The following is a 14,063-nucleotide window of genomic DNA, read 5'->3' as shown; positions in this document are numbered from 1 at the left end:
AGGAACCAACAGGCAGTTTATGAATTTTTCTTTACTAGTTAATGTAAAACAATAACTAAATAGTATCGGAAAAGCTAGGATGTCAGAGACTACCGGGGAGTTAAAAATTAATATTTACCCAGAAGATAAAAATTTGTATGCATGTTCAATTCAGCAGGGGAAGAGAAGATATTAATACTATAAATTATTAAATGATTTCCCTACGTATTATATAGAATTTCATTATACACTGTGAATTTTTTTTTTATACCATCTTAAATGAGATCTGCATTTTCTTATTAAATTCATCAGCCACAGTTCAAATGTGAGTGCTGTAAAGAAATAAGAGGAGGGTAATTTACTGTGCTTGTTTTTAGCCTATTAGGATATTTAGTACAGAATAGTCTTACAGTCTAGGTCACTATGTTGACTAATAATGCACATCACTTTCCAGAGCTTCTTTAAAAGCAGGTTGTAATGAATATAGTTGACAAACTAAAGATAGTCAAGTAAACATTGACATATAAATATATTTTAAATAATTTGTACAGACTCAGGACAATAAAAAGATCACAAACATCACAAAAAGATACAATATGCTTGTTAGTAAGGAGTAAATCATTGTGTCAACATGTAAGTACAAGTATCAGATTGACTGTAATTATCAAATGATCCCTTATTGCAAATCTGTATAAAAGAAGTATGGCTAATAGGGAGCTGAAAATATTTTTTCTATGTACCGTATTTTTCGCCGTAAAAGACGCTCCGGAATATAAGACGCACCCAATTTTAAAGGAGGAAAATCTAGAAAAAAAAGATTCTGAAAGATTATTCCCCTTCTGATCACTCATGTGCCATTCATACCTGTATTCCCCTTCTGATCACTCATGTGCCATTCAAATTCCCTTTCTGATCACTCTGTGCCTTTCAGATTTCCCTTTCTGATCACTCTCTGTCATTCAAATTCCCCTTCTGATCACTCTGTGCTTTTTTTCCACTGTACGGCAGTTAGGACAGGGAACAGCAGGTGGCGCTGTGCCGGCTTCTTTCGCTCTGCTTTACAGACAGGAGAAGACAGGATGCTGGCAGATGAGAGAAGAGAAAGACGCTGCATGCAGCTAGAGACACACGCAGGATCGGGTATCGGGTGAGTATATAATTTTAATTATTTTATAACACATTTGTCGTATAGGACGCACTAACTTTTCCCCCCCAGTTTTGGGGGAAGAAAAAGTGCGTCTTATACGGCAAAAAATACGGTACATAGTGAAGAATAGGAAAGGATCAGTAAACAAGGAGAGAGTAGGAGAAAAAAAAAGTAGGGTAAGAGAAAAGATTCAGGGGTTAAAGGGCAAGGAGGGTAGCATACTCGAGACCACTAGCTTTTCCAGCTTATTAGAGATTTGAGGATATTTTCTTCATGATCAATTGTTGCAGCAGTGTTAGATACGCTACCAAAAATCTATTTTATTTTGTGTGTTTTTTTTTTGGTGTTTGTGAAGTTAAAAAAAGTATATAAATTTGATTCTTTTTAGTATCACAATTTTTTTTCTTACACTTTTTTTTCTGACAATTTATACTACTCTGAAAGCTTTTATTTCTTTGCTGTAAACAGTCCCTGTAATTTAATCTTGTACTGCTTAGATCTTGTGTGAGGCAGCGGCACCGGATGCCATATCTGAGAAGCCAAGGTTTTACACCTGTCTACACACATTGTCTTCTCCGATTAGCTGGATTAGTGTTGCCAATTTATTAGGTGTAGGGGACCCTAGTTATAGGAATAGAGGTAAAGATTTTTGGGCCCCTGTGCTACCTTTAGGTCATTTAGGAAAAACTTATTCATAAAATTAACCTACCTTTACATCTGTAGCATCTCTTTTTATTTCTCCTCTTCACATTTATAGACCCCCTTATATCAAACTACCCTCATTTCACGTCAGAGTCCTTCCTTCAAACTCCCAGCTATACAATAGAGCTTCCATATTTACATCAGTGTCCTTAACTTCACCTCACAGTCCTACCTTACATCAGAGACCCTATTTACACCAGTGAAAACTCTTCACATTAGATTCCTCCTACTTTACAACAAAAGTTCCCCCACCCTTTTTTGTCAAAGTCCATCTGCTTCACGTCATATTCTCTTCACCTTTCATGGCATATCCCCCACGTTTTTACATCAGAATTTTGTATTCACATCAGGGACCCTCCATTTAGCAGTTAGAATTGACCTGCAAGTGTTATTTCACCATCCACTCACTGTGGTTAAATAAAGCCAGCGGAGCTAATGGTCAAAGATCTGTTTTTCCAGCTCTGTGTACAAATATGAGCAGCCAGACAACAGTCATGGGGAAGGCCTTCACCAGCCTTTTGAAGTAAAGTGGCCCCATAACAGTTCACATAATTGCAACCCCTTTACCTAAGCCACTGATGCAGTGTAAGGGCTGTCTTAAACTAATTATTCAAAGTAACCATACTGATAATCCTGATTGTGAAATGTTGTATAACATTTTTTTTCTGGATTTCTTTCACCTCCTGAAAGTTTATAACAGTAGTTGTGGAACATCTTCTAACAGCAAGACACAATCCATCCCACTTCTTAATGAAGGTGTTTTCATAAAAAGAATTTAGTTGTCATTCCTCAGGAGAGAATTGAAATAAAAATTACTTTAGTTTGCTGAGATCTCGTATGGTCAGTTCTGACCCGAGCATGGCTGCTTTTCCATGTTTAATCAACATCACCCCTCCTGTCATCCAGGAGATATCCCTGGGCTATTTAGCTGACTCAGACACATGTTGCTCAGTGTTCGAGCAATGTGTCTCCAAACTACTGCTGAGCGTTTCCTATTCACCTGTTCCCTGGTCGTTTCCCAGTTGCTAACCATTTGCTGTCCAGTCTCTTCTTCATCAGCCTGTTTGTGCAGTTCCAGTGTCTCCTGTGTTCTTCTGTGTCTTTGATGATCCTCGTGTCCCTTGTGCCTCCAGTGCCTCCATTTGTCTCCTGTGTTCCCCTGTGTTTTCAGTGACACCTGTGTAACAGGTGTTTTATTTCTGGTACTTGTCCCCTGGCTTTGTTCAGGGCCTCGCCTGTTTGCTGCCTGCCTTGACCCCAGCCTTTTTTGACTATTCTCCTGCTTGCTCACTTGGTACCGCACATTGTTCTTCCCACCCTGGTGTGCCTAAGGACTACAACCTGACAACGCAATATCCTCACCTCCAGAGGCTTTGGAGAAAACCAGGCTGCTGCTTAGACTCTGCTGTTTGGCCCTTCTTGAGGCTCACACCACAATAGCGCCCCCCTACTGGTTCCGTCTCTCCAAGTGCAACATGCATTTTTTCATGTTCTTTATTGTATTTGTGTTTGTAGATCTCCTTTAATTTTTTTTTATTTAGACAAAGTAAGAGTGAAAGGGATTCAGTGCTTTCCTACAGCCAGACAATATTTAAAGGGACAGCATTGGAGTAAATTGAAGAATATTGTGTGTAGGATTATAAAATTATTTTGTGTTGATAGTATCGTTTGGGTGGTTCACCCAAAATTAATGTTTCTGGGCTTGAGATTTGAGGTCTGCACACCTGCTCTGGCCATTGTTTCCCTTTTCATATATATCTAAATATGTTTGTTGTGGAGCCATATAAAGCAGAGTTTATTTGATACTTCTCCAATAGCCTCTTTGACTCACTAATGTACCTTCAAATTAGCTAACTGTTGCTGCCAGGCATTAAATTTCAGGTTGTTGGTGGGGCGCTAAACATATTGGATAATGATCCTCATTTTAAATTTTATTATAAATGGTCTGCCTGGTTGAGTTACTATATTTGCAAAGTGTTTTGTTCACTAAAGTGGGGTAGTTTCAGTAAAGCCCTCATATGTAGTTGTTAGAACATTCTATGTAAGTGGGATTTGGAAATCTATCCTTTTAAACTGGGAACTTAGCATGGGTAAAAACACTAGACTGTTTTATTTCTTTTATGCAGTGGTTTATAATTTTTAGGATGTTGTTCATATTGTATTTATGGTCATTAGTGCAATATTTTCAATATACTGATTGTAGTATGCACGTTACGATATATGATAAAACTTCAATAAAGCACAGATATTTAAAATCGACCTGTTAAATGTTGAAATGCAGTCTACAGAGCATGCTAACCAAATGGTAGTGGCTTGTTATAAAAATGTCAGTAAAGGTATTAAAGGTATTAAATTATATGGACACAGGCAAATAGAAGATAAACCTGATGTACTTAGTCTTTTATACAGAAATGAATTCCCAGGTGGAACATCTTTCTGGTAATTATTGCTTTTTTCTGACCAGATATTATTAATGCCCACATTCCCAGTTTAGATTTACAAAATTGAGTATGGGTGGGCTTTATACTGATTATATTTTATTCCCTACCTAATTTTTTTTTGGACAAACTCAGTGAAAGGATGCTGCCATCTTCAGGCCTCAGTAGATCCTGTCTGATAAAGGCTTTTTTGACCACTTTGTTTTGCATTTCTCAGCCATTCTCGCTGTGATTGCTAGCTGCTAAAAGAGAAATGTAAATGAATTGTTTATTGAATAAACGATATTGTGCAGAGAAACATTAATCTGAAACAGGGATTCTGAACCCCAGTTCTCAGGGGCCAGAATTCTCACACAATATTAGTATTTTCCTACTAGGTAGCAGTAAATTAAGTAAGGAATGATTTGTACTGAGTAAGTAAATTCCCAAGATCTAGACTGCATGTAGCATTAAAGAGTGAAGCTGAGGATCTACAGATTGCATGCTGTAAATAGTTTGGAATGGTTTTCGTTGTTGGGACAGTCAGAACTGTTCATGTTCAGAGAGCAGGTTTAGTATTAAGGTGGGGGTTCTTGAATCTGTAGGAGTTAAGGTTGGATGAAGAGACCTCCAGAGAGTTTAATTAATTATTAATTTTACATTCAATTCAAGAAAAATGTGGATTGGATTGTGATCACTTTATTGGAGGTTGTGGTAAACTTTCTTTTTAATATAATCAAATATGTTCAGATAAATTTGTCATTCCTCAACAAAAGAGATAACCACATGTTGGCTAACTTATTATTGCATGACGTTCTGTGTCATGTTATGAAATCATTGCCTACACAATTTATTCTAATAATGAACTTTTCACTGACAGAACCATGAGTTGCAAGACGATACAGTTCTTAATAAAATCAAGTTAGTGGATCCTGATCAGTTCCAGATGCCTGACTTGTGTGCAGAGGAGCTAGCTCTTATTTTGGGAGTTTGGTAAGTGATAATTTCATTACCATGAACACGATTTATGTTATTAATGAAAATAGCTGTCACCATGGTATAGCATGATTAAATATTTCAGATAGTGTAAAATGTGCTAAATTAGTTGTAGGGCTTTTAGCCCATGCTTGATTAAAAGGTTATTCTGTTTGCTTATGTTTTGGGTAGAGGTTTGTTTGACTTTTGTCTTTTGAAGAATATGTACTGAGAGCTCCACACCAATAATTGAGTCTAAGAAGATCTGCCTTATATTTGTTTCACAATAGATTAACACATACATTACGAAAACATATAATGCATTTTGTGGTCCGAGCAGACTCTCTTCATTAGGACTTAAAAACCATGTGATTTGCAAAAATGGAACTTTGAAGGCTTAGTCAAAAATGGATTATGAGGGGGGCTCCACAAACCTTATTAAAAGCATAGGGGACCTCACTTCCATAAAACACCAGGAAGAAAGTATAGAAAGATCTAGTTTTACTGAATAGATCAAGTCTCCTCAAGCTTATAAAACTCATATTAATAAATATTAGTTAGTGTTAACGATTATTAATTAATATTCATATTAACATTAGACTTCTGTCTTGCTTTCTTATATGTATTTGTTTGCCTGGGATGTATGGTATGATTCTTTTCTACTTTTTTTTGTTTAAAAAAAATGTTTTCAATAAAAATTACCATTTACAAAATTTGACACTTCATACGCACAACCATACCCAACTCCTACCCCCCTCCCTTTCTACCTTCATACTTTTCTCCACCCCTTAACCCCTCTTTTTTCTACCAACAGCTCCTCCTTGTCTTGGGTTTTATAATTTTCTTTATTACACTTGGTAGGGCTTCTCATCCCAGTAATTTTCATTGCTAAAAATGTGCATAAAACAGGATTTGTTCCTACTTTGAGCACCACATTGCTATCCATCCCTAATGGGTATTTCCATTTTCCAAGCACTGACCTTGAGACATTTTTGTAGTGTAGAATGCCTTTTGCCTTATGATCAACTGTCTTACCTTCTTTATTGCAAGTGCCTTCACCCTGATTTTTGTAGCAAGTCAGCAAGTGGTGTGTATTGTGGACATTGTATTATAATCAGGGTGTACTTTAAAGGGTTTAAAATAGAAATAAAGAATTTCCTAAAAATGTAGTCAGGGTATGGGCTTTAACATTTAATGAAAATTTAGCATTAGAGCAGGGGTGTCAAGCTCTGGCCCACAATGGCCTTTTATTTCCCCCCCCCCCCCCAAAGGAATCCTAAGTATGAATTGCAGCTGGCCTGCCGCTGCATTGAAAAAGCGCCACTACTACAATTCCTGGCATCACTCGCCTCTATAGACCAGGGGAACTCTCTGCCTATGCGTGACCCGCATTGGACTGTTTTATAAACGCAAGTAATGCCAGGAATTGTAGAAGTGGCATCAGTCGAGTCTGTAGACCAGCTCTGCCTATGCCTTGGCCCTGCATTGACGCAGGGAATTGTAGTAGCAGTTCTATTTCAGTTTTAAGGTTGGCCCGTGACTTTGTCTACGTTTTAAATTTTGGCCCACCGTGTATTTGAGTTTGACATCCCTGCATTAGAGGGTGCTGCAGAGTGTAGAGAGCTTCTGACACTCCCAGGATTGTCAAGTGTGGCGCAGTCATGAAAATAAAAAACAAAATATAGATGAATACAAAAGAGAACTACTATTGGTGTTAAATGGCTACAGAATTTGCAAGCAAGCATCCATATTTACATTGACAGTGCTGCCCTATCATATCCAACATTTCGGAGTTATACAGCAGGGAACACTCACACACACTCACACTCACTCTTTACACTTTCTCTCTATAGAATAGAGCTAGGTAAAAGAGAATTTCTGAGCTTGAACATTTGCTTTGCTATTTACATATTGTGTATTGGCTTTCACTTCAGTCACATTTGTTTTCTGTTTGGGAGCAACGTAGCAACATGGAATATCATTCTTTTAAGCAATTCTGTCATGCGGCAAGTAATCAGATTTTTCTTTTATTTCACTGAAACTATGTAAACCACGCTGATCAAAGCAAAATACCTGATAGGGTGGCTCAGTTTAAACATTGTTTCAGACAGGATTATTCTTTAATCTCTAAATTACTGTAACCTCCAGCCTTGAGCAAATGACAGCCAGCCGGATGAGAATCTGTGCCAGTCCAGTGTAAAAGCAGCATGGGTAATCAGTCAGTGTTTTTTCCTGGCAAGCACAGTGCCATGCTTGTCAGTCACAATGGTCCCTTAATCTTTACGTGGCTGGTTTTAGTCATTTAATATCTTATTATAAAAGTTTAACTATTTCTGCTCTATCTTAAAATGTATTTGTTTTTGTACCAACACGGTTTCGTTATTTACATTGCACAAAAGCAGCAAAGTGGTTTACCCTTTAGGAGCCAATAGAATTTCAGTTTTATTCTGTAGTGGAATGGGGTCTTGTTTTTTACACCAGATATATTTCTTTACAGATTGCTTTGTTTTGAAATGTAAGCTAACTTCAATGTACTTTAAAGTCCAATAAACCTTCTCTTGAAATAAAAAAAAATTAAATAAATTTCTTATATATCTTTTTGCGCACTTTTATATAGTCCTCTCTCCTGCTGAAAGTTAATAGTCCAATTTTCCTGTACACATTGACTTCAACACAAACATCAGAAGCTGCAGCAAGTTATCTTGAGCCAACCTTAATTCTTGTTTGATTGACAAACAGGATTGTGCAGCTCCTGACTCCTTCTTTTTCTGTCATGCATTGGGATGTATTCAGCATGATGTACCTGAAAGTTTAGTTAGGCTGTAAAGGAAACATGTAATGGGAGACAAACAGAGGCTTTCCTTACCTTCCGAAATCTGAAATTGCTAGTTTCTTGGCATTCTATAGTCTGGATATTTTAAGTTCTTGATCAAGAACAGGTATTCAGCCAGTAAAGACATATTAAAGGTCTGCATGGAGTCAGAATCACCCACACACTCAGTCAGTCAACCTGTACTGAAAAAAAGTAATTAAAATAAACAAAACTGAGATAATACTAAAAAAATACATTCAAAATAAATAATATATCTACTCTGTCTGTTTTCCAAAGAAATGGCCACCAGTAGATGGAGCTGTGTCCTCATGTACAGTGCTGCAAACAGCTTGTCTTTTTACAAAAGCATGACAAAAGCACTTCCAGGACACACTACTAGATTTCACCCAAGTATAAACCCATTTTTTTCTGATGGCATTTTCAGGTAAGATAAAAATATAGTATATACTTGATTATTTACATGTATAATACAAAATGTCATTTTACAAACAACTGTTCTATGTTTATTAAGTGCTACTAAAATATCTATAATGGGTATTGTAGTATATACTTCTTCCATCTGTGCAATGATTCACAATAGAACTATACCTAACTATCAATCCAAGTGATACAGTTGTGTTCAGAGCAATTGTGTGTTTCAAAAAATGAATAAAGCCCACAATCCTTATAATAGCTTTTATTTCCATACAGGCAAATGCATTGGGATCACTGCACATTGTATTATGTATCAAAAAAAAGTGTATGAAATTTGTGTTATTTCTTTTACAGAAAGTGAATAAAAGGGAAAATTAGGTTGTTCAAAATAATAGCTGTGTGGAGTCAATTACTGCCCTTATTTAAGGAATGATGGAGTAAAATGGGCCATTCCAGACATTTTTCAGAAGAACAGCGTTCTTTGAATAAAAAATTGATTGGAGAGGGAAAACATAAAAAGAAGTGCAAACAATGATATAGGCTGCTAAAAAAAATTATCTTAAATGCTTTAAAATGTCAACCAAAACCTGAAAGACGGCGAAGAAAACAGTAAACTCGAATTACAATGGACAGTAGAATAGCCAAAATGGCAAACACTCCGTAAACAATCAGCTCTAAAGTTAACTGTGCGTACTTTTGCAATTGGAAGATGCTTACAAGAAGCCAAGTTATTGTCATATAGCCTCCACAAGGTCCCAATATTGAAAAAAATGTGTTGAACAGGTTACAGATTGCCAAAGAACACACTGACTGGTTTAAAGAAAAAGTTGGTACATTTTGTGGACTGATGAAAGCAAGATTGCAAAACCAAGAAATTCAATAGGCTCACAATATAATGTCCCTACCTCAGTCATATGTCTTTAATGCAGTCCAATGTCTGTTTTTAGCCAATTAACCTAACTGCCTGTTTTTGGAATGTCAGAGGAAGCCAGAGTACCCAGAGCAACCCACACAAACACAAGTAGAACCTGAAAACTCCATGCAGATAGTGTCCTGGCTGAGATTCAAACCTGCGACCTGTTTAAACCCAACCCTGCCATGTCTAATATTACCTTTTCCTAACTTTCTGTAGAGGAATAATTGAAATTTGATAAATTGTTTTTTTATGTTTTGATATTGAATACCATGTGCTGTGTTCCCAATGTGTCTGTATGGAAATAATGCTGTTATAGTGATTTGGGGCTTTATTTGCTTATTTAAACATACTGCTATTCTGAAACAAATCGCAGTTTAATGGCTGTCTTAAGTGTTTGATCATATTTGCTTTTACAGCAATATTTTTTTACAGTATTGACCAACAAAGTTATGATTTCAAATTTTTTGTATCTATCATTCTTTAGGAACCAGATATCTTTACTTGACGTTCTTGTTTTATGTATTACAATTAAATAGTATGTTTTAAGTGTTGAAAATAATTTTATATACACATATTGAGAACATTAAAAAATATTTTTCTTTCAATTTCTTAAGGAAGCCTACTCTTAGAAATAAATTATCCCTCAATATTATAGATTGCACCACTAGAAGTACCTTTGTACCATTGTAGATTATATGGTTCAAAATACCCAGTCAAAATCTGGTGTGAATAATGTCTTACCCATGGTTTCCACACACTTTCAAATGTTACCATTGAGTCCTTCTGGATAGCAGACATTTTTGCCAGAAGTTGTTCTGCAGCCGTAAAAATAAGTTGAAGCTATCGGAATATAAAGAAAGTGAACTGGGTAGGCTTGATGTTTAAAAGGGCTACTAGAGTAGGGCTTTGGAGTCTTTAGTGGATTTAACCAGATTTGTTTAGAGTAGTTGAAAAACTCCTATCCAATATCTACATAATTTAGGGCAATCCCACCGGATATGATATAGAATAGGAAGTTTCCCCTAGAGCAGAGGTCAGCAAACTTTTTTGGCCAATAGACCATTTCAAGGGTAGGCAGGGGCACACTAGGCTGAACTCTGTCTCTCTCAAGTCCTGCCCTAATCGCTCCACCCCCCACCTGGAAGGCCCCCTGAAGGGAAATCCCCTATTTACCTGGGCAGCGGAAGTGTTAACGCCGGCCGCGGTAAATAGGGAAGGAAGCCACAACACGGAGACTCAAGAACCACATGCGGCTCCGCCGTGCGTTGCCGACCTGGATTAGGCCGGATCGGCCAAGGGGCGTTAGGCCGCAACAAACTACCGGCTAGGCCGTATCTGGCCCAAAGGCTGGAGTTTGCTGACCTCTGCCCTAGAGAGTAGTGTTCACCCCAGCCTGTTTTAGCTGGGTTCACCACCCGGCACTTTTCAGTAACCACTTGACTGTTTTTGGGTGGTTACTAAAGAGGTGGGTCACAATACAGGGGCTGCTACCAGTCTACAATTTCTGCCCACGCGGCTTAAAAAAAATTCTGGGTTGATCACTGGAGGGACAGCCTCTAAAACAGAAACCAGTGGAGGTACTCATGAATTTGCATAGCCTGACAGGTACCACGTACCATCGCATAAGACGTTTGTAGTTCGCTTCCACTGCCAAGCTACTAGTAGAGCTCCTGGCAGTGAAATCATAAACTGAACACCAGGTTTCACGATCTAATGTGCTCTGCAAGTCTTTCTCCCAGTTAGTTACATAAGCATGCAGTTCTAGGGCTTGTTTAGCTAGTAAGGAGTTGTAAATAATCATGATGTTACCCTTTGGGACTAGAAAGAAGTCTTCAAACGCATTTAAACGTTCTAAGGTGGAGTGCGTTGGTAAGTGCTTAATCTGCAAATAACAAAAGATCTGAAGGGAGTTCATGTGTGTTTCACAAGAAGGTGAAAGTTTTTGGTCCCTGCACTGACAGCATATCATAATCATCACACTATTAATTGTTTTGTGACTGTCACGATTTAAACGTCATATAATTTGAGGGACCCAGATGGAAAGCTGGATTGTTAAGAATGGCATTTTATGTCTGTCCAATAGTTGCAGTGTATGCTCCAACACAGGATTTGTGATACATCCATGGGCTAAGATGTGAACCCAAAGCAGGCCATCTATTGGGAAGGGGGACACCTCAAACTGGGCTGCTTCATAATACAGTGGTACCTTGGTATAAGTACTTAATTCGTTCCAGATCCTTGGACTTATACCAAACAGGACGTATACCAAACAAGTTTTTCCCATAAGAAATAAAAGGAAAAAGATTAATCAGTTCCCGTGAAAATAAAAATCCTATAGATATTATCTTATTATTAATTGATGGCAACTCAGGCATCAAAAAACTGGAATTTGGATCCTACAACTGCGATAGGGCCCAGGACTGTAGGGAAAAATATTGCATCAACCAGCAATTAACAACAATAATGATCAAAACATCCTAGGTAAAATTGCTAGAAAAGAAAGAAAATGGAACATAGTGGCTCTGCTGGAGTCAGCATTTGTGGGGCTGTTTGTCCAGGGCTTGTGGTGGCATGAGAGAGTGTCCCTTTTCTGAGGTGTCATCCATGGTCAGCGCTGGAGAGGCAGGTGAAGCAGGGGAAACAGGCTGGAGATCCACAGGGACATCCTGTGTGATCTCTGTGGCTGCCTATGCCATGGGGGCCATCTTGGCTGCAGCTGCTTCAACCCTGGGTAGAGTCTCCCTGATCAAGGTTTACCATCTTCTTCTGGTGTTTAGTTGATGAGCCTGGCATCCCTGAAGGAAAGGTCGGGCTGAAGCAGGTGCTGCAGTCCTGGGTTCCACTACAGGCTGCTTTTAGGATCCCCGGGTGTGGGAGCAGAGTGCGCACTCATATCCCAGTTTAAGTACTCATTTATTATCATCCTGTAGCTATCAAGTTTGTATTTGTAAATTCTTTTTAAATTGACAGGTGAGCAATATGAAAAGAGAAGTTATTTCATTTGCATAGTTCAAATGTTGTTAAGCCATCTGATGGCACTCAAGGTTAAAATAAAAGAGGGTAAATAAGTTGCCTTTATCATTTTTGTAATTTAGGCTAACGGCAGCAAAAGTTTTACATCACACAGACATAAGGTAAAACACATAAATCTGTTGAAAATAATTTCTAGCCTTTTGGGAGCGTGAACATCTGCACATACTTGCTTTTCATAGTGTAAACATTTAGAAATTTAACTAACATGCTTAATTTTTCCAGGACACCTTTAAAAGTGCAGGTACCTAAAGTAATTGTTTAGGAACTAGGTTATTTTAATTATGCTATACTCTTCTAATGTCAAAAGAATGAAGATTCTTTTAAGTAATATAGTGTTTATTAATGGAGTTAGGGAGCGCGAACAGTTTTGGAAACAGTAAACTGGATAAGATACAGTTAAAGTTTATAAATTGCCAGATACACTTCAAAACAGTTAGGGAATAGTTGCAGCAGTGAATTTTTCAGTGAAGAAACAGCAAGCATAGCCTAAAAGAACAGACACAGAGCTATAATTGCTAAACTTGCTGGCCCTGCCCTGCCACTTAAAGAAGACCCTTGCTAAGATATATATGGACTAGTATTGCTGATCATCATCTAAAAATGCTAGTTAACTGAAAGGCATGCCAGTCATCTAACTCCAATATTTTTCTACTGATAGACTATGAAAAATGTCATTCAGCAAGTGACTTACAAACTACTGAAGCTAGGAAACCAGTATCGGTTCAGGTCAGCTTTTTGCAGTATTCATGGAATGGAGTAATCGTATTGTCTCTAATTCTTTTATATAGATATTTTAGAGTTGCTTGCAACCAAAAAATTAGAAATCCATCTCCACATTCATATACACATATCTATCTATCTATATATATATATATATATATATTTGGATTTAAAGAACCAAGATTTTAGGCCTATTATTAATCACAAATAAATAATAAATAAAAAGTTCACTGTAGTGGTAGTGGTCACTGGTGGTAGTACTGCTTGTACTTATCCTTTTTCCAAAGTCCCAACAGTTTACAACCTATGGTTAGTGACTGAAAAAAAATGAGTGTGTATGGGAGAGAGAGTTTTCGAGAGCACATCTTTAAGTCTGGGCCAAACATTTTATACATGTTTGCAGTGTCTACTCAATAAAAACAAGAGGTTCCCTTACACATATGTGCTAAGAATGAGCTGTTTGTCATCATATAGCCCAGTGCTGCCGCAAATGTTACACGTTGATGCTAATGATCAATGATTTAATGTGCAGTTTGACCCACGTGGATTTACTTCAATAAAAGCTTAAACAGTTCAGTGTAAATAAGTGTGCAAAGCTCATACTTACTAAAAAGTTGAAGGAGAGGTGATAGTTTACCCTCCATATTAAAAGTAAACATTCCAAAGCATTCATTCCATTGCCAATAGATGTTTTCAGATGCAAAAGCTCTTGAAACCTGGGACACCTATCTACAGTCTAAAGAAGTATTGTCAGAAGTAGATTTTATGGTTGTGATCAAAAGCCATTTCTGTTGCTAAAAGAAAAAGGCACAAAAATAACACTTGCTAATATGATACTAGTATTAGACACTCTGTGCTCACAAAACTGTAGTTCTTTATCTGAAAAGCAACTTATGGAGCCTCATAATTCTTGTGCTTATACTTACT

At 37.5% G+C, this 14,063-nt stretch overlaps 1 protein-coding gene across 1 annotated transcript in view; it reads left to right on the top strand.

The window, feature by feature from the left end:
- Positions 1-14,063, top strand: part of TTC27 (tetratricopeptide repeat domain 27) — a 183,843-nt gene that overhangs the window by 50,935 nt on the left and 118,845 nt on the right. The window contains exon 9 of the mRNA XM_072409253.1: positions 5,126-5,238. Within this exon, the coding sequence (XP_072265354.1) occupies positions 5,126-5,238 (113 nt within the window). The remainder of the gene's footprint in view (positions 1-5,125; positions 5,239-14,063) is intronic.

Source organism: Pyxicephalus adspersus, chromosome 4 (assembly GCF_032062135.1).
Source record: "Pyxicephalus adspersus chromosome 4, UCB_Pads_2.0, whole genome shotgun sequence".
In the NCBI taxonomy this organism is placed as follows: domain Eukaryota; kingdom Metazoa; phylum Chordata; class Amphibia; order Anura; family Pyxicephalidae; genus Pyxicephalus; species Pyxicephalus adspersus.
The sequence above is the reverse complement of the archived record's forward strand: the minus strand, read 5'-3'. Positions and strand labels throughout refer to the sequence as shown.